The following is a 25916-nucleotide window of genomic DNA, read 5'->3' on the forward strand; positions in this document are numbered from 1 at the left end:
GTGATAAGATCAAAGACCATGTAGATCAAGTCAGGGTAGACTAACAGTTTGCAAGCAGCATGAACGTCCCTGGTCCCTATCAGTGGGTCACAGGAGCTGTTCCCACTCCCAAGTCCCTTCTAGGCTCAGGTTATGTTAGACACTAGCCCTCATGCTTACATATATACTAGGCATTACCTGGACCTCCTAGTCTTGTTCCCGAACCCTACATCACAGCATCTTGATGCCTACTCAAAATATCCTTGCCCCTTAGCTTTTATCAGTTCTGCCTCTTGATTCTTCAATAAAAATCATTTATGGGTTTTTTGTTTATTTGACTTGTAAAAACCCTGGGCTTTAACGTCCAATGATGCTGAAACTTTTATTCTAATTCTCACCTAGTTTCTCCTGAATCTTCAGAATTCCTAGCTTTTAAAGTCAGATCATAAGTGAGTTGAAGATGCTGCCCTACTAACAAGGGGAAATTCCTGTTGCAAAGCATGGGTATTGATTTGGGTAGGAAACCCAGGTTGGACTTCCCAGGGGGTGCTAGTGGTAAAGAACCCCCTTGCCAATACGGGAGACATAAGAAACATGAGTTCAGTCCCTGGGTTGGGAAGATCTCCTGAAGGAGGGTATGGTAACCCACTTCAGTATTCTTGCCTGGAGAACTCCACGGACAGAGGAGCCTGGCAGGATACCGTCCATAGGGTCACAAACAGTGGGACATGACTGAAACGAATTAGCATGCACACACACAGGGAATCCACATTGCACTCTGCCAGCTAAGACTTTTAAGAGACCACTTTTGGTGACTCTTGACTGCCTAGTTTGCCCTTGCTTCAACAAGAGGCCATGGTAAGTATTAGTATAAGGTCTATGTACATGTGTGTGTGTGTGCTCAGTCATGTCTGACTCTGCAACCCCATGGACTGTAGCCTGCCAGGCTCCTCTGTCTCTGGAATTTTCCAGGCAAGAATACTGGAGTAGGTTGCCATTTCCTCCTCCAGGTTTAAAGTCTACCTGGGATCATCTTGCACAGGCAGGGCCTGAGGCAGAAGAGTACCAGGTTTATGTGAGGGTAACTGAAATGGCTTTCTGGAAGGCAGCAGAGCCTTCCATACTTCAGATTGCAGGTACTGAAGCTTCAGAAAGAGACTAACAAGTCTGGGGAAGCTGGCAACTTAGAATATGCCTCCATGTGAGAATTCTTGTAAGGGAGAACAGCAGATCTATGGTTCTAACATCTCATTGCCTTCAAAACTCTTAGGGTATCAGAATATGCTGGAAACTGGGCAGCAGCACTAGGATACTAGGAATTCAAGAACATGCTACAACTATGGGGAAAAAGACAAGTACAGAGATCTAGGGCCGGCATACCTCCTATTCCAAGAAAGATGGCTGGCAGAGAGGCCAGCACTGACCTGCAGAACCAGGCCTGGCAGGGTAACCCCAGCTGGTTACCAGATACAGGCAGAGAAGTAGTGATCGCTACAGAGAACTGGGGAAGGCTCTGCTGCTCTGCCCATTAGCCACAGACAGGACTTTGGTGCTTTGGGAATGGAGAACCTCATGCAGAGTTGGTCCAGGATCCTTCTTACTTAGAACACTTGCTTCTAGGCCTATGCGGAAGAGGACTAACTGAAGACCTTCTGGTCAGGGATATGAGTCAATTTTTCTTTTTTCCTCATTGCATTTAAGAAGCTTATGTTGACATTATCTTCAAGTTTTCATTCCTCTCCTCAGCAGTATCTGATCTACTGATGAATCCATCAAATGCATTCTTAACTTCTGCTAGTGTTTTAACCTCAATATTTACTTTTTAAAATAGTTTATTTGGCTGCATTGGATCTTGGTTGCAGCGTGGGCACTGGAGCGAGCGGGCTTACAGCATGTGGGACCTTAGTTCCCCGACCAAGGATCGAACCGAAGTCCCCTGGATTGTAAGGCAGATTTCAGTCCACTAGGGAAGTCCTTCTAGCACTTCCTCTTAAACATTTCTAGAATTTCCATCTTGTGTTGCCCCTCTGTTCTTGCATGTTGCCTTTTTCCATTTGAATCTTTAACATATTAATCAATCACTTTAAATTTCCTATCTGATTCTCATTCCAAAAATCTAAGTCTGATTCTGGTACTTGCTTTCTTTCCAGACATTATGTGCCTTTTCGCATGTTTTGTGAATGCTTGGTAAAATCTAGTACTATTTGGTGATAGAAACCGATAATTGGACTTGGCTGAGCAGAGGGTAGCTGCAGGGGCCAGAGGCCCTAGTTTTTTTCCCCTTTGCTATTGCCTATCCCCTAAGAACACCTTCTTAAATAGGATCTGGGTCTTGTGGCTCAGATCAATGTGTTGTAATCCACATTGGTGAGGGGTAGAAAAGAGAGAAAGCATCGTATAGTCTGATTTGTAGCAAGCCTGACTACTTGAGCTGTGATCTTCAGAAGTACATCTAGGCCTCTTGCCTCAGCTCCTATGAGACAGGAAAGCTAGAGGGACTGGATCTGGCTAGTATCCTTTCCCTGGGTCAGGTGAGACTAACATAGCTGCCCTTGGAAGATACGCCCAGAGCACCCTCCATAAAGCAGATGTCTATTTCAAAGTGGTAGCTTTTCCCTTCTACCTGCCTGAAAAAAGGATTTTTCTGATGATCATGAGAGGCTGGTATTTCTAAAGGTAAGAAACCCATGAAGTACAGGGCCTTCTACTACTATGGCCTCTAGAATCTCTCACTCTCAAGCTAGTCCAGCAACTTGGCCTCTAGTTCCTGTCAAAGAGTTTCTTCCAGTTCCTGGTTCCCAGATCTTCTGAATGTTGATTATGATTCTGTATATTCCTCTATCTGTAAATTTTGGCATGGTGGTTTGCCCTAGGACTTTGGTTTTCTAATGGACCCAAGAAATCATTGACTCTAGTTTGCTCAGTGTTTTTTCTTGTGGACAGCAACGACTTAATCTCCTCACATGCTAGAGCTGGTTTTCACCCAAATAATCATGATCCAAATAATCCCAGAACATCCCTGCATGCCATGGTTTTCCCCCTGGATTGCGTGGAACTTAAGAAGCAGAAGGACCCTAAGTTCTCCAGACTGTCTTTGGGTCTTGGGGGTGAAGTCTCCCTCTCAAGTCTGAGACAGAGCCGTAATTGTATATATGAAGGGCAGCTGACATGTGGGGCTCCCTCCTTCCCCAGCCCCAGTATAGGCTGGGGCCTTTGCCTTGGGTGCACAGCAGAGTAAGAATACTGGAGCCCTAGTAATGCTTGGCTTGTTCCTAAGGTGGAGGCTCCACTCTAGGGGAGGCAAGCTGTCTACTCTCCCAACCCCTCCCCCACCCTGACTGCAGAGTACCTGGTTCCTTGGTCCCCTTGTTTTTTCCTTTTTTTTTTTTTGGTCCCCTTGCTTTTAAGAGGACTTTGGGGTATGTTTTCACCCTTGACCTTGTGTTTGGGATTAAAGCCTCTCAGGTCAGCATAGGGAAGATGGTCTCTCTTTTTGAGAGAGTTGGCCTCAGCTTCGTTTATTCAGAGGACCTTGTGTTCCCTGCCAATGCTATTTACCTGAGTTCTGGGTGAGACATGAAGTAAAGGAACAAATCAATAACTCCAGGGACTCGGTGACCTGAATTGAACTTAAAGTTGAGTTCATGAACATGTAGAAGGCCAGTTCTTACCGATGGTGCATGTGAATTTGATTTGGGGTCTGTTAGTCTGTCCCTTGGTGAAGGCCAGGTAAGACTGGCGTTCTGCAGTCAATGGGGTCGCAAAAAGCCAGACATGACTGAGCAACTGAACTGAACTATGAACCAAGTGGCCTGATCTGTATTAGTTCAGCTATGTCAAAACTTGATGTCTAGTGCTTCCTAGACTCCTAGTAGTTTCAGGAATGTGGCTATCGTGAGAATATCAAATGCCAAATGATTGGAGACAGCACATGGCTTTGGAAAGCTGGGTCTGGGTTTGCAATGCGTGCTGTGAGCCTGGAGAGCTATCACCCAGAGTCGATGAGGGGCCCTGAGTAGGGCTATGTGGCCTGTGCTTAGTTCATGGGCTACCCCAGGAGCAGCACTGGAGACTTGTTGGGAGTCTCACTCCATTCTGAAGCCATGGGAGTGGGGTGAGGCTAGAACTAGGAACTCAATCTGGGGGAAATTATTATGCTGAAGAGAGGGAGCGTATCCAATCAGACTCTGAGACTCCACCACATTGCTGCTGCATGAGAGGAGATGGTGCTAGTGGTATAGCGGGCATTCAGTGCTGCTCACATCTTTATGCTATGAAGAACTGAGAGCCTCTCAATGCCTCGCACTGGAGGTCTGAAGCGTCTCCCTACCCACAGGACTGCTGGACACAGACACATTCCTTGTTACTAAGTGCAACCACCAGTCTCATTTTGATATGACTAAGTAAGCCCGAATATTTCTGCTCCATCCTTCTCTAGTCTCATCCTGTTATGACTTGTGATTTGGGTGTTAATGACTTCTTACCCTCAAGGTCAAGCCTTATTCCTTTTTCTACTCTCATATTTAGTTTAGAAATGTAAACAGACATAAAAGTAGGAAATTCTAACTTCTGCAGTTGTACTTGCAGAACCACTGCTGGTACTACTCCTTCTATCCTGACCATCAATACTTGCTATGGTCAAACGCTGGGCTTCCAATCTCCTGGCCTCAGATCAGTGATCTTGTAGACTTCCCAGAGTTCTCTGTAGTCTTGACCATAATTCCATGACCTCTCTGAAATATCTTCAGGCTATGTATTTTCTTTCGTTTCTGAACTTCAATAACTTCCTGGGCATTCTAGGAGACTATGGCAACCTTGGGCTTCTATATGAAATATAAGTATGGTGAATAGAACTCTAACTACACATGTAATCCATCTATGGTGAGGAATACATAAACCTGACTTCTCAAAGCTAACTTCTGGGGATACTTTGCTGTGTCTAAAGACTTGAAAATGATGGCTACTTCTGTCATACATATGCCTTCTCACTGAAGTTCCATGAACATAGGAGGCTATAAACATCTGTAACTTGCAGAGTGGAGTAAAAGGTGACATGTAATTGAATCTACCTTTTTTTTTTCTATCAATGCCATAGTATTAAGACCAAACATTGTCTCATGGAGAAAGTCTGACCCACTGGTTTCTTTGAGATGTATTTAATGACTGACAGTAAATTTAACAAGTTTGTTTTTTTTAAATGCAGCTATTAGCTCCTTCCACCTGACCTGCCAATTCTCAAGTGAACTAGTCTTGTAAGTAACTAGCAGTAGCTAACTTTTGGAATTAACACTTAAGCTGAAAATACAGTTGTGCTAGTGAATAAGGCTGCAGGGGCTGTGATGTGACAGTACCTCCATGCCTGTCTGCTCATTCACGTGTGGTGTCTTCACAGCCTGCTTAATGACTGAATCTTCACTTTGGAAATGGTTAGTGATGAGAGGCTTAGGGAAACCACAAGAGACCACTTAATGGCAAATGAAGGCAGCCGGATTAGCTAAGCACGTTGAGCTTGGGCTTACAACTCCTTCCAGCCTGAATTGGCTCTTGTCAGGTTTCTGTTCCTTAAGTCAAAATGGCCTTACTTTGAATTTGCCTTATCATCACATTTTCAAATGCAATATTCTGCCTGCCTGGGTTTGGGTGAGATCTTACACTATCTTCTAGAGGTGAAAATTGGATACTATATTTAATGAATTACATTGCTAATATCAGAGCAGGCTTAGAATTGTTCTGTTTTTTTCTCTTCGAATAGAGTCAGCAACCCTTTCTACAAAGGCCAAAATAGTAAATATTTTAGGTTTTGGGTGCTAAAAGGCAAAATTGAGGATATTACAGCGATACAAAACTTCTTAAGAGTTAAGCAAAAATTGAATATAAGTGGTGATACAAAGTTACTAATAAAGAAAATAGAGCTTGTTTTTTTTGAGAAATCTGTGGTTCAGAGTTAGTGTTCTTCATCAAAACTGACCACAAAAGGTGACTGATCAGTGCTGATCTACAATGAAACAAAGTATCTAATTTTGGGAAGTCTTTAGGTAGGAAAGTGCTGCCAAACACAAAATTTTGTTAGTAAACCTGTATTCTAAGACCCTATGCTTGATTACCTTTAACTGCTACCAATAAAAGCATCAGCCAAACTCTTAGGAGTAGGGTTCAGGTGCATGGTTTACAGGGAGTAAAGACAGGGTCAGGGAGAGAGGGGGGCACACCCAGCACTGAAGGACCCAAATGGGTTGACACAGGCAGTGTGCAAGTGTCACAGATTAGGTTCAGTTCAGTTCAGTCGCTCAGTCGTGTCCGACTCTTTGCGACCCCATGAACCGCAGCATGGCAGGCCTCCCTGTCCATCACCAACTGCTGGAGTCTACTCAAACCCATGTCCATTGAGTCAGTGATGCCATCCAACCATCTCATCCTCTGTCATCCTCTTCTCCTCCTGCCCACAATCCTTCCCAGCATCAGGGTCTTTGCAAATGAGTCATTTCTTCACATCAGGTGGCCAAAGTATTGGAGTTTCAGCTTCAACATCAGTCCTTCCAATGAACACCCAGGACTGATCTCCTTTAGGATGGACTGGTTGATCTCCTTGCAGTCCAAGGGACTCTCAAGAGTAATGAAAACAAATGTTGAAGTAGACAAACTGGAAATTGCATCACTGCTGGTGAGAATATAAAATAGCACAACTGCTTTTAGTCAGCTTGGCATTTTCTCAATGTTAAAACAATTGCTACGTGACCAGAAAGCATCCACTGTCTGACCATGAGGGTTCAGGTCTTTTGAATAGCTCCTCTACCCTAAAGAAACGAAACCACAATTATCCTGGGTCTTAGAGCAAAAATTGGACTGCTAGGATGTAGACAAATATCTAGATATACTAGGACCTGCTGTTCTTTGACCTCGCCTCATAAGTGAGTCTTGAAGGATATTTGGGAAACCTTAGATGCCTATACCTCCAACCTTCCAGGTTGGTCCAGTAACTGACTTTAAAAGCCAATCTAGGTTTTAGGATGGAAGTGTAACTAAAATCTTAGATGAGAAGCACAAAACAAGGCTAATAGGAAGATTGGGGCAAGGTCCGATTATATAGTAAGTACGGTACATCCCCTTTCCTTACTGAGTACTCCACTTGCTTCCTATACTGCAGAAAATAGAAAACTCATTTCCCAGAGTTTGTTTCTCACATTCTTATAACTAAGATTCTATATGTAGTCATATTCTGCTAACTGGATGCAACTGAGGCTGTCTTCTCTCAGCAAGCCAGGATCTAGGGATACTGCTTATTTTTCCAGTAGGTGTTAGGCAAATTAGGCAGTTCTAATTCCCCACCTTCTAGATCATGGCAAAGGTATCAGCTCTCCTTGTTGGCAAGTTCTCGAATACTGCTCTGGTAACTCTCAATAGCTAGCCTGAAGTCTCTTAAAGATATTGCAAACTTGTGTTCCTACATATGCTTAAGATAGCTAGAATGACTCATCTGTTAATCCTTGACTCCTACGCGGAGTTCAAGACCATGTTAGCATAGCCACTGAAATAGGTGCCATCAGTTTCCTGAGAGGTCGCTCTGGCAGGAAGCACTGTGGGGGCTGAGCAGGGTAAGTCCACGCTAAGAAGGCAGTGTTAGCTAGAAGTGATGACAGACAAGAGGAAAAATGGATGAGTTTAAGATTTAAGTGGTAGAAATGACAGGTCTTGGTGACCACGTTTAAGGAGAGAAGGAACAATTAAGGAGATACTAGGCAATCAAAATTTAAGTATAAATGCTCAGTTGATGAGCTAGAAAACCATACTAGCTAGAGGAGTCACAGGAAAAATTACTTAGTTTTGGGCAAGCTTGGTTTGCACTGCCTACAGGACATCTGGGTAGAAACAACAGTCCGGTAATTGGAAAACTGAACTTGGAGCTCCCCAAAGTAAGGAAGGGAAATACTTGGAATTGTCTAGAATATAATTACCAAATATCTTCAGAAATAGCCCGTCTGTAAAAATGGGGTGCCCAGAGGACCCCCAACTTTAATGTCTTGAGAAATATACTGGCAGGGGGTACTGAGAAACAGGAGATGATGTATGCTGAAGAGCAAAAACAATTTGTGGTAGCAAAGGAGAGCTTCAAGAAATCAATGTGGAAGGCTTAGTAAGGTGAATGGAATGGGAGCATCTATTGGACCTACCAAACAGGAGTAAGTTAGTATCCATAGATGTTACTTAGTAGTGTAATTGGAAACTTCATTGGACTAAAGAAATGAAGATGGCATGGCACATAGCCAATTCTAACACTTTGGCAATAGAAGGAAGAAATAGGGTGTTTTCTGGTGTCCTATAAAGGTGAGATTTTATTTCGATAAATAACAATGGGAAAGCAACCCAAAATTAAGATGATTCTGCCTAAAACAGGAAAGCAAAGGGTCCATGACACAGGTGGACAATTAGCCTTTTTAAGAGACTACTGCTTAGGAAAGGGTAAACTAGAGGTCAGTCTATAGACTTGTGATGAATTTCCTATTGAAAGGAATGAGGGAACAAATCATTCTGAGGGGAAGTAGATGTGCAATGTTCTCTCACACCTGCCTTCCCATTTATTGACCACAAATGCAAAAGTGAGTGCTAGGGATGGGAGAAAATCAAGATGCACTAGCCTCTTTGTTACATGCTCCCTAGAAGCTTGGGCATGTGCCTTACACTTGCATGTTTTGTTAGGTGGTCCCTTACTTTTATGGTAGGGGAGGGAAGAAGCAGGATCTTATTGCTTGAGGTAGACAGAGAAACAGGGTGCTTAGCTGAAAGAGCCTGATTTGAGCTCTGCTGCTTTGACCTAAGCTGTATTAATCTTCTGCTGGAGATAACAGTGGGCTGCGATGTTCTGGGTCCTGTTCCAGGAAGCCTCCCCACCCCTACTACTGAAGAGAGAAAGTGTTAGTTGCTTAGTTATGTCCAACTCTTTGCGATCCCATGGACTGTAGCTCAACAGGCTCCTCTGTCCATGGAATTCTCCCAGCAAGAATACTGGAATGGGTAGCCATTCCCTTCTCCAGGGATTGAACCTGGGTCTCCCACATTTAGGGCAGATTCTTTACCACTAGGGAAGCTAAAGGGTCTCAAAAGGACTTGGGAGGATGATGTCTAATTGGCTATCACGTTTTAGTGTCCTAGAAACAGAAGACTGAATAGTCCTATTTGTAAAAATGTGTCCCTTAAACTTTCTATAAATACCTAAGTATGTCTCAGGAAGTTTTGGGGGAGGGGAATCCTAACAATACTAGTCACATCTAAACAAAACTAAGTTGTCAATTATATTTAGAGTTTAAATTTTACCAGTTCTAGTTCATTCTAGTCTTGATGGGAACTAAGATCCAAAAAAGGCTTGCATAGTATGATGGCTGGAGTCTTAACATCTCAATATATTCATCTTTCCTTGCAATTCAACAGGGTCTTTTGTCCTACAGAATTGCCTACATTTGGGAGTATAATCGCATCTCTGATTTACTGTAAGTTCCTCTTTTCATTGTGTTTCCTACAGTCTGTAGTTGGCTCTAAGAGGTGAGATTCAAGTTTATTTCTTGGCAAGACTACTTAGGTAGCTGTGTACTAACAACAAAAGGTATATACCTTCTCTTGTTGCTTGTTGAGGTTAACAAGCACTGACTGTCACCTAGTTCCACTTACTAAATGCTGCCAAGTTGCAATCCTTTTCATTCATCTCTAAAGAGCTATCCCCTATTTTTAAAAAACCAGCATAAACGCACTCTTCTTTACCTCTACATACCAGTTTCCGTATCTTAACTATGAATGACTTGGTTTTATTAAAAACTATTAAGCTAATGACAGAGACTGAAAGATCCATGGGGAGTCAGATTAAGCATATAGCATAGGCTCCTGGAGATGACTGTTTCATAGCAACTAGAATGCATGGCATTTCAGATGTTCAAAAGTGAGTTTCAAGAACAGATTCTATAGATGTCCACAGAACAGGCAGGTCAAAGCTGCTTGGGGTCATAACTGTTGGCCTTTGATAAAATAAGCAGATTGAAATCTGTCCAAAAGGGTACTGTCAGGTTAAAACAAACTTAACACTAGCTTTCTAGAAGTTCTTAATACTATCAATGCTAACAGAATGCAGAGAACCAATTCTGAGGCACCAGGGACATGTTGGTACTGATTCCTAAAGTTACTTCATACTCTTACTGATCAGATCAAACAAGCAATCTCTTTTAAAAACATACTTTCCATATTGGTAAAACAAGTTAAAAGCTTCGGTTCAATGATTCTTAATCAAAATCTGTTCTGTTAAACAGGATGTAGTGTGGTATATTAAAGACATTTGGCTTTGGGAAGATCTCAGATTTCTTAAACACCTTCAAAGTATACACTTGGGGTAGAGATGGCTAGTGCTTCCTGCATGTGAGTTCCCTCCTGGGTGCCGAGGCTGACTAGCTCCTAGCCTCCTTTACATCTAGCTAAGTTTTAGCCAGTAGAACAAGACCAGAAATGCAAGTTGTTTGTAAATCTAGCCCATAGTTTTCTCACCATCTTTTCCTTCCCCACATCTACTGGTTTAATGGTGAGAACTCCAGGGAGGGTCAAGCCACAATATGGAAGAAACCCCAGTCCCTGAACAGGAACATGAGAGATGAGCCAGGAACACATATACTGAGTAGTGATGTGATGTGTGAAGCGTATCAGCCACTGAAGCTGAGGTTTGTGAAAACGCCAAAGTGTTACTAACACAACCTATCATACCATTGAATATGAAATGTTGCTTACTTTGTTTTCTTAGTTTTTCTAAGCTGACCATCCCAATCTTAAACATTAGTGGTTAAAAGCAAATCAGATATCTTAAATGGGGAACTTTAGTCACTAGCTAGTTTTAGGCAGAGACACAATCTGTACAGAAGTGTCTGGATGGGTCCAGTAGACTTGTAGGCAAAGGTTAAGTAGGGAAGTGACATAGCAATTGTTAGCTGCCTTGCTCCATCTAAAGCAGGAAAGCAAGTTGGAACATGATGGTGCAACTCATACCATCTTCCATTTCAAAGTCATGGTAAGAGTACCGTAGGTAAGAGACAGTCCCACGGCTGCCCAAAGTTAGTTCACCAGTGAATAGAAGAAATGTATTATAATTTAAACTGCTTATGAAGATTGAGTAAACATTTACAGTCTCACAATGCTAACCCCTGTATGACTACACAAAACTATCAGTACCCCAACTTCTAGATTGTGACTCCTTCTGTTGGTGGTAACACAGTCTGACTATTACTCTTTGCTTTTTATGAGTATACCTTGAATTGCAGTTTCACTTTACTTTGGATATGGCTGTTATGACCATCCTTGTGTGTATGGAAAACATACATGCAGAAAGGTCCACAAATCAAGCATACAGCTGGATGAACTTTCAAAGTAAACATCTGTGTAACTGGCATTTACAGCAAAAATCACTGCCAGTATTCTCAGAAGCTCCCTAACATCCTCTCTCAAGGGATAGGTAAAAATATCCCTGGCAAATCACCAAAGTAAAATATCCAAGATAAAGTTTTGCCCATCCCTTTTTATGCTATCATGCCCAGGTATTTTAGAGGAATACTCATTTCATAGAATAACTGATGGAGCTCATGGGCTGGGTGTTAACTAGCATCTGAATGCAATTTTCATGCTAGAGTGAGTAGTAAGCAATTCAAATGTCTAACAGCTTATTCTCTACTCCTTTAAGGTAGAAAGTAACTACTTCACACATGAAAACTGAGGCAGTATCTCAGATGTTTTAAAGACTAACACATTCCAGGGATCCTAAACACATGCATATGTGTTACTTTTACAGTTAGAGAAACTGAAGTGCAAAGGTTACTTACCCAAAGTTTCTCTTCTCCCCCTATCAAGGGCCAAGTCCTGTGATTTTCTTACATTCTGTGGAGGGAAGCTCTTCATCATGAAGTGACTGAGAACCTGAAATGAAAGAGACAAGTCAACCAGGTGTGTCCTCCTGGTTACTCAGGACTAAGTATAAAACTAAGGAATCTTGCTAGCCAGCTTAGTCTTTCTAAATTGAGGTGTGACCATATTGAAAAACGTGAAAGTGTTAGTTGCTCAGTCGTGTCCAACTCTTTGTGACCGTGTGAACTGTAGCCTGCCAGGTGGCTCCCTCCACGGAATTCTGCAGGCAAGAATACTGGAGTGGGTCGCCATTCCCTTCTCCAGGGGATCTTCCCGACCCAGGGATTGAAACATGGGTCTCCTGCATTGCAGGCAGATTCTTCACCATCTGAGCCACCAGGGAAGCTGGAGATATAACCAAAATGATGCCCTAACCATAAGTACTTTTTAAGAAAAGGATAGTATCTTAATTCATTAAATACCTGTAGTTTTTACTTGGTATGACTTAAAGTACTGAAAACAAAACTGTTCTAGGTAGCGTTAGAACAGTCTATTGTCTTGGCCCTGGAGTCAATTTTGCACAACTCTCTAGTTTGGGAAACTAGAAAATGCTGGTTTGGTATTAATAGTGACTATCACACGTAGACATATTTGTCCCCTCAATGTTTTTCTTAACCCAGCAGTTCAGCAATTCAAACTGCATGGCAGTTTAGAAGGAACTGCTCCTGCAATTGTCTTCTGAATAGGAAAACAGTCAAAAAGAAAGCTCAGTTTCACCTTAATTCAATAATGCTCAGCTGGAGATCTTCCTGGCTAAGAGTTACTGAATTTGCCATTACTTCAGAAGCACAGTTAAGATCCAGGCTGTGCAGCCAGCCTGAACTGTAATGGATGACTAACTGAAGTTTGAAAAGCAGTCTATTTAGTGTTGCCTCATACTAACTCACAAAGTGGTTGTCACCACCAGGAAACTTCAAGTAGAGGGCCCAGAGAAAATGCCATCTGCCTGTGGCCAGGAGGGTAGAAGGCAGCTGTTCTGGGTATGAGCTCATAGGCCCTGGAGTTCTTTGGGGAACTTCACTGTTTCCTTGGAAGTGCCCTATTTGTCCTCTCATGGTGGCTTGTGTTAACTGGAAGCCTCTCAAGTTTGTATATCCCGAATGTGTTTGGTGAACATCTTGACTTCCATGTGAGGATGTTTGCAGGCAGGTCATAGACATTTCTCTTCCCGTGATTTCTTAGGTCTGTTTAGCAAGAAAGCACAGGTGACCACTGTCTTCCGGGTAGGGTTGACAGATCAAACGCAGGATGTCTGAGACATGCTCAGACTACAATATTACCTGCTATCTGAAACTTGGATCTTCTCTCCCCTCTAAGTCTGATAACCCCAGCAGGGAAACACTCCCACATTGCTACTAGCCACCCAACACTTATTCTTCTGCATGGCCCTTGGAAAAGATGGGATAAATGCAGTGTATTCACTCCAATTCCTGCCCATGAGGGTCAGGTGGCACTTGAGGCTTCATTTGGCACTTTAACGGTATTAGTCCTTCAGTGGGAACAGCTCATTCAGCTTGCTGCTTGAACTTTTAGAAATGTACTTTGCTGCAACTATGCCTTCATCCTGGGAGGGACGCTTTGACTGGGGAAGTCATGTTAGTAGAATGACTTAGACTTAACTTCATGCCATGGATGTTGAGTTAACTCTGAGCTGCTAGTGCAAATTTGTGGAATCTCTGATATACAAAACTGGCTCAGGGCAAAGAATGTATAGGAATCCCCACTCCCCCTCCTGTGGTTTTGCTTTCTGTAGTTTGTTACCTGTGGTCAAGTATGGTCTGAAGATCTTAAATGGGAAATTCCAGAAAAAAGCAGTTCATAATTTGTGTGTTCTGTGGAGCATGATCATGTCACCAACATGAATCATCTTTGTCCAACATATCCCTCCAGTCACGCAGAAATCTCCTGGTTATCAGATGAACTGTGGGATACCGCAGTGCTTATGTTTAGGTAACCTTTAATCTAATAATGGCCTCAAAGAGCATGAGTAACGATGCTGATACTCAGATATGCCAAGGAATCCATAAAGTGTCTCCCATAAAAGGTAAAATGGTGAAAGTTCTTGATGTAAGGAAGGAAATTCTAATCTGAGGTTGTTAAGATCTGTGGTAATCTGTCTGTGATGTGAAGGCAACATTCTTGCTAGTCTTGCTGTTGAGTCTCTAACTCCAAAAGCTTACGAACATAGTACATGATAAGTGCTTAAGATGGAAAAGATGTTAAATGCATTATACGTTCATGTAATACATTCTGAGAAACCAAACTGACAACTTTCTGACAGTACACTAAAGTGTGGAGATTCCTTAAGAAACTGGGAATAGAACTGCCATATGACCCAGCAATCCCACTGCTGGGCATATACACTGAGGAAACCAGAATTGAAAGAGACGCGTGTACCCCAGTGTTCATCGCAGCACTGTTTACAATAGCCAGGACATGGAAGCAACCTAGATGTCCATCAGCAGATGAATGGATAAGGAAGCTGTAGTACATATACACAATGGAATATTACTCAGCCATTAAAAAAAATACATTTGAATCGGTTCTACTGAGATGGATGAAACTGGAGCCCATTATACAGAGTGAAGTAAGCCAGAAAGAAAAACAACAATACAGTATACTAATGCATATATATGGAATTTGAAAGATGGTAACGATAACCCTATATGCGAGACAGAATAAGAGACACAGATGCATAGAACAATTTTATGGACTCTGAGGGAGAAGGTGAGGGTGGGACGTTCTGGGAGAATAGCATTGAAACATGTATATTATCATATGTGAAACAGAACACCATTCCATGTTCGATGCAGGAGACAAGGGCTCAGGGCCGGGGCAATGGGATGACCCAGAGGGATGGGATGGGGAGGGAGGTGGGTGGGGGGTCCAGGAAGGGAAACACATGTAAACCCATGGCTGATTCATGTCAATGTATGGCAAAAACTATTACAATATTGTAAAGTAATTAGCCCCCAACTAAAACAAATAAATTTATAAAAAAAAAAAAACAAAAAACAAAACAAAACAAAAAAGATGGAAAAGATGTTAAATGCATTATACGTTCATGTAATACATTCTGAGAAACCAAACTGACAACTTTCTGACAGTACACTAAAGTTCATAAGTTTGCCAATTGATCTTATCATAGGTATGTACAGGTAAAAACAGTGCATACAGGGCTCACTACCAATTCATCCTCAAGCATCCACTGGGGCACTTGGAATGTATCTCCTGGGGACAAGGTGGGGAATTATGGTCCTGGGGCTTTGGCCATCTTTGAACTGCACCCTCTTGAGGACATGGAGCTCTGCAGTCTTGAGTGTATTATCTGACCCTCTTCCTGCCCCTTCCCTAGCTCAGGTAGTTGGTAAAGCTGACATAATTGGCTAGCTCTAAGCCCAAGTACCATTCTACCCAGTGGCTGCAAAGGATGGCTTCTGATGCTCCTACCACATTCTGGCTCTTTGCCCTGATCCTGCTTGAAGCTTAGCCTCAGATTCCTTTCTTGTTCTGCTACTTACTTGGCTGAGCCTAGGACTTGTATGTTCCTCCAAGGAAACTTCTCTTGGGTTCTGATAAGATGCCTTCTTGATCTTCTGAGTATGAAGTTCTTCTTGGAACCTAGACCCCATTTAAACATGCCATGATATTTATAGGATAGGCTCTTGGCATTTGTGGTCTGTCAGAAAAAGTCAGGTTTAAGCCCTGACTTCTCTACTACTAGTCCATACCCAGGAGCCTGGCCAGTGCCCTGGCTGAGGAATAGGTATAAGTAGAGCTTGTACTTGCTGTCCCAGGCTTTTCCCTGCCTGACTATGACAGGGACTCTCTTGCTTCTTCAATCATTTCACTCCTGCATATTTCTTTGCTAGGGCTGCCAAAACAAAGTACCACAAACAAGGTGACTCAGATAACAGAAATGTACTGTCTCAGTTCTAGAAGGCAGAAGTCTGAGATGGAGATGTTGGTACCTTCTGAGGGCTGTGAGAATCTGTTCCATATCTCTCAGCTAGCTTCAGGTGGTTGGCTGACAACCTGATGTCCCACAGCTTGCTGTGCTGTGCTTAATCACTCAGTTGTGTCCGACTGTTTGCGACCCCATGGATTGTAGCCCGCCAGGCTCCTCTGTCCATGGGGATTCCCCAGGCAAGAATACTGGAGTGGGTTGCCATGCCCTCCTCCAGGGGATCTTCTTGACCCAGGGATTGAACCCAGGTCTCCCACATTGAAAGTAGATTATTTACCAGTTAAGCTACCAGGGAAGCCCCTATTTACTGTGGAAGCCTGGTCAAGTTCTTGGAGGGAAATGTCATGATACTATGGGCCCCCTGTGACTGGGTTCCGCTGGAGACTTTAACTCACAGGGTTGTCTCTGCACCAAGCCTCCAGCAACATAGTTACACTTCGTTGTCCTATTCCAGCACTGGTTCTCATAGCAGCTCTTGAGTTTCTATTGGGGTAAACTGTGGCTCCTTATATTCGTCTGTCTCCCCAACCCTGGTACACAGTGCTTAATTCAATATCCTCCCTTCCTTTGGGTCCAAGAACCATTTTATGGTCTGCTCAGCTTAACCTGTCAGGACAGTGGCAACATCCAAGCTTTTTACATGTAAATCAGAAACTAGATACGTTACTTGACTTTGACCAACCATGTATCTTAGGGTAGTCTCTCCCTTTCCCCCCATCACCTACATAAGGAAGGGCTGTTTCAAGAGATAAGCCTAAAGTTTTCAGAGCTTCTGTTTTTTAAGTACTGTCCCTGTTAAGAACAGACATGGAATTATCATGGCAGTTGCAGGCTGAGCATGTGGCTCATGGTGACCAGTTATACAAAGAACTCTAGAAAGCATCACATGGCCTAAAATTCTCTTACTCTTGGGTCACTACTTCCCCCTCCCTCTGTCATGAGGGCTTCCTATGGATTTGTTTTTCCATGACACAATGATAGCTACCTCTTCCCCAGAAGCTTAGTCTTGAGGTAGAATTAGCCAAATGATAAAGTATACAACATGACTTCCACTGTAATCATCACAATCAACCCACCACATACATCACCTCACACAGTTGCCATCTTTGAGAACATACTGTACTGTAGACTAGAAATTTGCTGGGAGAGACTGTCTTAATCTGATTGCTTACAGCATTTCTCCCTGCCCTTCCCCTGCTGATTGTGAGCCCCACCCACCAGATTTTTCTCCATGGTGGCAGCATCTGCTTCTGTTCTCCACTTTCTGTGTTGAAGTGCTCCCAGAGATGCTACAACTTTCTTCACTTGGGCTGGCCTCTAGGCTGCCCCATCCCAGGTCCTGTGCTATTGCCTCCAAAACGTCTGACCCTCTCTCCTTATTTCTGTCTAGGTCAGTACAGCTGTAGCCCTTCTTGGTTACATTGGCATGTTTCCCAAGCTTTCTTTCCTTGTCCTGGCTATAGAATCGACTGCACTGGGATCTATGACTTTGTGAAGTCCTTAATGTGTTCAAGAACCATTTTATGCCCAATTGCTCACTCTTCACTTTCTCTTGGTGTAACTGAAGCCTTCTAACAGAACTAGATGCATCAGAATCTCAACCAGATTTGTGACCACTGATGACTATTGGCATTCCCCACTGTGATATCAGGTCCCTGTTGCTGTAGTCCCCTCAACAGACAAACGAGCCCAAGAACATATCTTCTTGCCATATTTTCTCCTTACTTTAGACTCAGAAGCCTATGGGAACAAGAGTAGTTCTAAAGTAGAACTATGGAGTTAGAGTAGCAGCTTCAGCAGGTTAACAACTGCTCAGCATTAGGGCATGGTGCTGAGTGAAGGACATTTCCACTATTGAGGCCTTGAACACACTAGCTGAGTGGAGAGAGCTCCAGGAGCCCTGTCAGTCCAAGGCATCTCACTCCCCCAAAATGGGAAAGTACTTGGCTCTGCTGGTGTTAACCATGGCAGGGTATCCTTGAGACCCTCATAGGCTTCTGAGATCCTAGTATCTCTGGGACACCTAACTTTTAGATGAAAAGCTTTTAGCATCTTCAGAAACATGAGTGGGAATGGGAATTCCTTTATGTTACGGGGCAGGTTAAAGAAAGTATCATATGTATCCAGCTATTAGGCATCTTCTGTCCCTAGGAGAAAGTCAAGTTTCAGATTGGCTTTCTGATTGAGAGATGAGTTGATATCCTGCGCCCAGATAGACTGGACCAATCTGGGGATATGTCACATAGATCCCTATGTCCGCTAAAGAAGACAGCCATCACTGGCTTTGCCTCAGGCTAGGGACATGCCCAGGTATGACTGCTTCATGTGCCCCGATGTTCTCACCTTCCATGTATGCTCCCTAGGGTGTACACTCAGAGAAAAATACAACTGGATGTTGGAACCTGGGACTTGAGGCATGAGAATGAGGCTTACCTTGCATTATCTCTAGCCTGCTGAGCCCAGGATGATCATTTTCTGTGGTCCAACTTATCTGCTGGATCGAAAACTTAGGTTTCTACAAAGGAAACCTGTAGAAACTTGAGATCCCTGTCCCTGGGACTGTGGCATCAGGATGCAGGGTAACTTACATTGTTCCTCTGGTCTGCTAAGCACAGGTCTGATCCTTTCCTGTGGTCCAACTTATCTGTTGGATCTAAAGCCTGGTTTCTTTTCTTTTTTTTTTTCTTTTTTTAAAGCCTGGTTTCTTTAATGGAAGTTTGGGACCCCTACCTTGGAAGCTGAGGAATCAGGATGAGATATAGATTATATTGGTTCTCATCTGCTAAGCCCAGGATGATCCTTTCCTGTGGTCCAACGTAAATGCTGGATCCGAAACCTGGGTTCTCTTGTGGAAACATGTAGAAACTTGAGATCCCTGTCCCTGGGAGTTGGAGCATCAGGATGAGATGTAGTTTACATCACTCCTGTGGTCTGCTAAGCACAGGTCTGATCTTGTGCTATGGTCCAACTCTTCTGCTGGATCTAAAACCTAGTTTCTTTAACCGTAGAAACCTGGGACTCCCATCCCTGGGATGAGTGACATCAGGATAGAGACTAGATTGCTTGCCTCTGATGCTGAGCATAGGTCTGATCCTTTCCTGTGGTCCAGCTTTCCTGCAGGATCTAAACCTGGGTCTTTTGTAGAAACCTAGCACCCTTGCGCCTGGGGCTTGAGGCATGAGGACAGGGTGTAGTTTAGACAGCTTCTCTGATCTGTTGAGCCCAGTATGATTCTTTCCTGTGGTCCAGTTTCTTCTTTTAAACTAAAAACCTGTTATTGTTTTTTTTCTTATAGAAACTGGGCACCCCATTGCTGGGACTTGTGGCATGGGAATGAGATATAGCTTGTATTTCTTCTTTGACCTTCTGAGCACAGGTCACTAGTCCTGTGGGTGGTTTTCTGTAATTCTGAATGTGGGATTTTGCTCTTCATAGTATCAACCTTTCCACAGATCATTTCACAATATGAGTAGAACAGACCTTGGCACAGTCTGTCAGGATAGACTGTTGGTAAATGTGCTTAGTTTCTTTGCTTTACATCTAAGTATGTGGCCAGTGTCTGGACAAGCAGGTGTGGGTGCGAATACAACTCTAACACCTTGCACTGACTTCTAGGCTATATATGAGAATTGTCTTAATCATAAGATCTTAAAACTTTCATTTATTCTCTAACCTGAGAAAGAGAGTCAAATTTGGAGCATAGGTATGCCCCTGGGCCACTTCTCCTTGAAGCTGAACTGATAGGTACAGGAGGCATACTAGGTCATAAATTGTTTATAAACTGCTGGTACTATAAGGCCAGCGGCCAGAGGTCTAGATGTGATGGCATATTCTTTTCTAGGCATCCCTGGTCTATGGACAATGGATTGGCTTCACAGTTCTAGGGCTAAGTGGCAAGAGATCTTAGGAAGCAGTGTAAGGGTTCTTCCTGATATATCTCCCTCTATGCGACCCAGAACCTGGGGGACTAAGCATGTCTCATTGGAAGAGATTAGGGTCCCTTGGACTATGCTGGCAGTTCAGTTGTCTGGACTTCAGGATCCTAAAGGACTAACTCAGCTAGGGTGGCTAGCTCCCTTGGGTCCACCTTGGAAGGTTGATACTTACCATCCCTCAGGGGCAGGCTACATTTTCATAGATGTTACCCAAAAGCTAAGGAAGGAAATAGGACCTCCAAGGAAATAGTTAGCAGCACTGGAATTCTGATGGGAATTCTGATGGTACAAGCTGTCCATATCAATAGGTAACAAGGAAAAATCTGGACTCTTGCTCCTAGCCCTTCAGAATGCCATTGCAGGGGAATTAACAAAGGCTAGTGAGTCACTAGAGTGGATTTGTGCTAAACAAAGTAAGAGTCCCATGGTACCAAAGGAGACAGCTACATGGAGAACATGGCCAGGAATGGGACCTGGACTGTCCCATTGATAGGGACATATACAAGTACATACAAGACGTTTCCTGGGTCTATGAAGAAAACTATTTCTAGAATCCTTTCAAGCTTGGATATTGGGTCCATTGGTCCAACATACCCTGGTTGAGGTGAAATATCATGATTTCCCTCTAATACCTGAAGGTCTAGTCTAGAATTGGTTTCTAGATGATGCAGATATGTTATTTGAGATCCTTAAAGTCCAATCCAGTCTCTTCTCTTTGAAAGACTTTTACCTACCTTAGGTAAAACACAAAATATACTTGGATATGCAGCTATGTGGGGCTGACTAGCTCATGATGGTCAATCTCTAGATGGTCTACAATGTCACTTCCTTCTGGGTGGTTTCTTTCCTATCACAGATGCTGTCATTGAGCTGCTGAGTCTTCTAGCACCTTGCTGAGTCATTGAGCTGCTGAGCCTTCTAGCAGATGAGTTCACCTTGCTGGGAGCCCTTGAAGAAAGCTCTGCTCTCTGCCTGTGACTCAGGGTGTTCTTCTCTCTGGGCCCCTCCTACTCACACTCTGCTGCCCCGTGAAATGGGCTCTTTTGGACTATTGTCCTTTTTCTCACCTTTCTGACTTTAGGATTTCTAGGGCCATCAGGCTAGTTTCGGATAGTTCTGTATTGGTATTTCCCCTTACTAATGCTGCTTCAACTAGGCAACCTCATCACTGCTTCCCATAAGCTAGATGCAGGCTCTTGCCTCCCAACTAGGTCATGGCACCTAGTCACTTGACATGTAGGCAATGAACTTCCCAATGGGTGAGTTCAGATTTAGGTTTATTCACCACAGGCTGCACCACCCAGAAACAGAGGTAGAAGTACCATTGGAATCATGGGCATAGTCTGTATCAAGCTTGTGAGGACCTAGTTAACTTCCAGTAGCTTCTCTTTAAAGAGCTTTTGTGCTTTCACTGAGAGGTCTCCAGGGGTGCTATCCCGGGGAAATCAGCCACTTTGAAATAGATGGAACTCACAGTTGATTGTGCTGGTGCACACCCACTAAGTGTGCATGAGATGTTGACACTGCAGCACCACCTTGGGCAGCGGATGTAGCAGTGAATGAGAGGACGGCCTCTGCCCTCCAGATGAATGAGGCTGTGTTCGCAGACTTGCTGTGACAAGAATGCTGCTGAGGGTCAGGCCAACTCCTGGAGGCAGGCTCACAGAATCCTGCTCAGACTGGCTATGGCTTATGTGGAGCTGATGCTGATGGCACCCATAGGGCGTCCGAGGCAGGTCCTCCGGATTCCACCTTCATGTGCTGATGTTTTAGTGAGAACTTAAGTCATGGAGACTGCTGAGGACACATGCTCCTAGAAGGTGAGGTAGCATCTTAGACTATGCCAAAGCCTCTGGCAGGTGTTGCCCTGATGATGACTTTGTGCCCAAAGGAACAGATTGACTTTTTGAGTCCTCCGTACTCAAGGCTGTTCCTGAATGTTGCTGACCCTAAAAGGTCCTTCTGTGCAAATACATTTAGTACTAGAGGTGACAGGTAAAATTCAACATGTGAGGCCACTGCTGGCATCTATCCTCCCCTGGCCAGGGAGTGAGGAGAGGGCAGGCAAGCGTTCTTCTCATTCAAAGAATTCTTCAGCCAGTGTGGTAGTGATGCTGTTTCTGTTAGTGTAACATGCAATGCCTGTGACAGGAACTGGACATCCTGCTGTTAGTGGATGATCAGTGACCATCTCTATGCCCTCTTTCCCTTCAACATCATCACAGGTCACAGGAGTACCTCACTGACATGATATAAGTGGAAATGATGTCACTTCTGGTCAAGGGCCATGAAGGATAGGTGTGCTTTCCTCAAGTTCTTGTGCAGAGATGACCCTGGAAGCTGTGTATTCTGATGGACCATTCCTGCCTGTACTAGTAAAAGAGCCTTGCACAAACTACTGTACCTTATGAGACTTGAGCAGAAAATAAACCTTTGTGTTAAGCCATCTAGAACTGAGCTATGAGACCATAACTTAGCATTACTTGGACTGATACATGATCCCTGTGGACAGGGGAATACGCTCCCAACCAACTCCATTTCTGCCTATCTCTGACTTGGCTGTGACAGCCATTACTGCTCCTGGGACAAATCCAGATTTCCAGAGCTGTTACCCTAGGGCCCAGGCTGTGTTCAGGGCTTAAGAGCCTTGCTTTCTCTCTACTTCTGGTAAGATACCATGTGGTCTTGTCTCAAGGACCCACTACTTACTTCTTAGACAATCCCATGGAGGAGAGTTCAGACTGTCTCTACTGTGATGCAAGCTGAAACTAGAACACCAGATTTTCTACAGAATTCTCAAGCTAGTAAGAACTCTTTCCTTACACTTAGTGGATGAAGATGACATCTTCTTAGAAAGTACAAAACTAGATCTCGGCCTAGAATTTTAGAGGGAAGAATTTGAACATTCTGCCACAAAATTCATAAAGCCAAAATTGTGGAAAACCAACACTTGGTATCCACTTAATGTTTTGGTGTTGTTGCTTCTACGCTTCTTCAATGTATAGGGGTTTAGCCAGGTGTTAGTCTGATTCTCTGGCACTTACATTGTCTTACGGGTTCTTCTAATTGTAAAAGCTCAAACAAATCTGTTACCCATTTGTATTGGTACCTTGATCTTATCAGGAGTGAAGACTAAAACTCTCCTACCTTGCTACTGGGTCTTTCTATTCCCCCCTGGCCCACCTGTAAACTTGCAGAGTTGTTTCCCTAGGGAGAATTCCTGAGTGACTGATGGTTGATAATCAGGCAGGCAGAACAGGTACCAGTACCAAGGGTTAGGCTTCTGCTGCCCCACAGGCCATTCTAGGCCAGGGCAAAGCAGCCCCTAGGAGGCAGGAGCTGTGGTGAGGCTGTTGGGGTTGTCACCTGATGACTACTGGAAAAACCATAGACTTGACTAGATGGACCTTTGTTGACAAAGTAATGTCTCTGCTTTTCAATATGCTGTCTAGGTTGGTCATAACTTTCCTTCCAAGGAGTAAGCGTCTTTTAATTTCATGGCTGCAGTAACCATCTGCAGTGATTTTGGAGCCCCAAAAAATAAAGTCTGACACTGTTTCCACTGTTTCCCCATCTATTTCCCATGAAGTGATGGGACCAGATGCCATGATCTTAGTTTTCTGAACGTTGAGCTTTAAGCCAACTTTTTCACTCTCCTCTTTCACTTTCATCAAGAGGCTCTTTAGTTCTTCTTTGCTTTCTGCCATAAGGGTGGTGTCATCTGCGTATCTGAGGTTATTGATATTTCTCCTGGCAATCTTGATTCCAGCTTGTGCTTTCTCCAGCCCAGTGTTTCTCATGATGTACTCTGCATATAAGTTAAATAAGCAGGGTGACAATATACAGCCTTGACGTACTCCTTTTCCTATTTGGAACCAGTCTGTTGTTCCACGTCCAGTTCTAACTGTTGCTTCCTGACCTGCATACAGGTTTCTCAAGAGACAGCTCAGGTGGTCTGGTATTCCCATCTCTTTCAGAATCTTCCACAGTTTATTGTGATCCACACAGTCAAAGGATTTGGCATAGTCAATAAAGCAGAAATAGATGATCTTCTGGAACTCTCTTGCTTTTTCGATGACCCAGAGGATGCTGGAAATTTGATCTCTGGTTCTTCTGCCTTTTCTAAAACCAGCTTGAACATCTGGAAGTTCACGGTTCACGTATTGCTAAAGCCTGGCTTGGAGAATTTTGAGCATTATTTTACTAGCGTGTGAGATGAGTGCAATTGTGTGGTAGTTTGAGCATTCTTTGGCACTGCCTTTCTTTGGGGTTGGAATGAAAACTGACCTTTTCCAGTCCTGTGGCCACTGCTGAATTTTCCAAATTTGCTGGCATATTGAGTGCAGCACTTTCACAGCATCGTCTTTCAGGATTTGAAATAGCTCAACTGGAATTCCATCACCTCCACTAGCTTTGTTCGTAGTGACGCTTTCTAAGGCCCACTTGACTTCACATTCCAGGATGTCTGGCTCTAGGTGAGTGATCACACCATCGTGATTATCTGGGTCATGAAGATCTTTTTTGTACAGTTCTTCTGTGTATTCTTGCCACCTCTTCTTAATATCTTCTGCTTCTGTTAGGTCCATACCATTTCTGTCCTTTATCGGGCCCATCTTTGCATGAAATATTCCCTTGGTATCTCTTAATTTTCTTGAAGAGATCTCTAGTCTTTCCCGTTCTGTTGTTTTCCTCTATTTCTTTGCATTGATTGCTGAGGAAGGCTTTCTTATCTCTCCTTGCTATTCTTTGGAACTCTGCATTCAGATGGGAATATCTTTCCTTTTCTCCTTTGTTTTTTTCTTCTCTTCTTTTCACAGTTATTTGTAAGGCCTCCTCAGACAGCCATTTTGCTTTTTTGCATTTCTTTTCCATGGGGATGGTCTTGATCCCTGTCTCCTGTACAATGTCATGAACCTCCGTCCATAGTTCATCAGGCACTCTGTCTATCAGATCTAGTCCCTTAAATCTGTTTCTCACTTCCACTGTATAAATGTAAGGGATTTGATTTGATTTAGGTCATACATGAATGGTCTAGTGGTTTTCCCTAATTTCTTCAATTTAAGTCTGAATTTGGCAATAAGGAGTTCATGATCTGAGCCACAGTCAGGTCCTGGTCTTGTTTTTGCTGACTGTATAGAGCTTCTCCATCTTTGGCTGCAAAGAATATAATCAACCTGATTTCAGTGTTGACCATCTGGTGATGTCCATGTATAGAGTATTTTCTTGTGCTGGTGGAAGAGGGTGTTTTCTATGACCAGTGCGTTCTCTTGGCAAAGCTCTATTAGACTTTGCCCTGCTTCATTCTGTCAGTGTTACCTAACTGGTGACCAAAGCTGGTAGTACTGAGCAGGGTGGCTGAATACTTTTCTCTATTGTATATTCTTTTAGGTTCCTCTCTTCTAGTAACTCCCAGGCTAGGGGAGCTGGACAGCCTGGGTTCCCAGGGCCCAACCCAGCACAGATTTGTCAGTGTGATTATCATCCCTTAATTCCATTAAAGTCAGGTTTGACAATTGTCATCCCAGGGGTCTTCAACACCTGAGTGAACCTTGAGGCTTTTGAGGGCATTAGGGGCATAGGTAATGTCTGAGGCTACCCAGCAGGTGCCTGGCCACAGGCATAGTTCTGGAGATCTTAGCAAGAAGTCTGTTTACTAAGTTGTCAACTCTTTTATAGTACTGCGTATAGTGAGTCAAGGCAGCAGGAATACGGACAGGTCCATCTAGAAACTTTCATCTGGAAGTCAGCAGGCAGTCCTGATCCTAGAAAATGGCTTCCATTATAGATCCTTCTGACTAAAATATGAGGACCTGCCCCAGGGTTGGAGATGAACAGGAGAGAAGCTACTGCATTAAGTCAGTGGCATGCAGGGGTCTGAGCAGGAAGGAGCTACACCCCTTATAGTGCAGAAAAAAAAGGCAGTGTGAGGGACTATGAAGAAGAAACTCAAGGCTGGCCCAGAATAAGGACTGAACTTATAAGTCTAGAGGTATCGCCTCCTACTTCCCACCTCTTTCATATACACCTGACACCTCAGGTGCCATGTCTATGGAAATAAGACTAGGCCTGATTGGGAGGCCTGACATGCTAATCTCTCTGAGGCCTAAACATGG

General features: G+C 43.6%; 1 protein-coding gene across 5 annotated transcripts in view; it reads right to left on the reverse strand.

Annotated features, from left to right (window-relative positions):
* UNC5B (unc-5 netrin receptor B) overlaps positions 1-25916 on the reverse strand; it is a 182773-nt gene that overhangs the window by 138461 nt on the left and 18396 nt on the right. For 4 of the 5 annotated variants that reach the window (XM_081567259.1, XM_081567220.1, XM_081567251.1 and 1 more), the window contains exon 2: positions 11820-11913. In XM_081567259.1, the coding sequence (XP_081423385.1) occupies positions 11820-11913 (94 nt within the window). Of the gene's footprint in view, positions 1-11819; positions 11914-22512; positions 22574-25916 lie in introns of those variants that run through there. The other variant, XM_081567229.1, reaches the window with a different exon arrangement.

The sequence above is a fragment of the Giraffa tippelskirchi genome, chromosome 2, assembly GCF_054371585.1.
Source record: "Giraffa tippelskirchi isolate mGirTip1 chromosome 2, T2T-mGirTip1v1.2.pri, whole genome shotgun sequence".
Classification (NCBI taxonomy): Eukaryota; Metazoa; Chordata; class Mammalia; order Artiodactyla; family Giraffidae; genus Giraffa; species Giraffa tippelskirchi.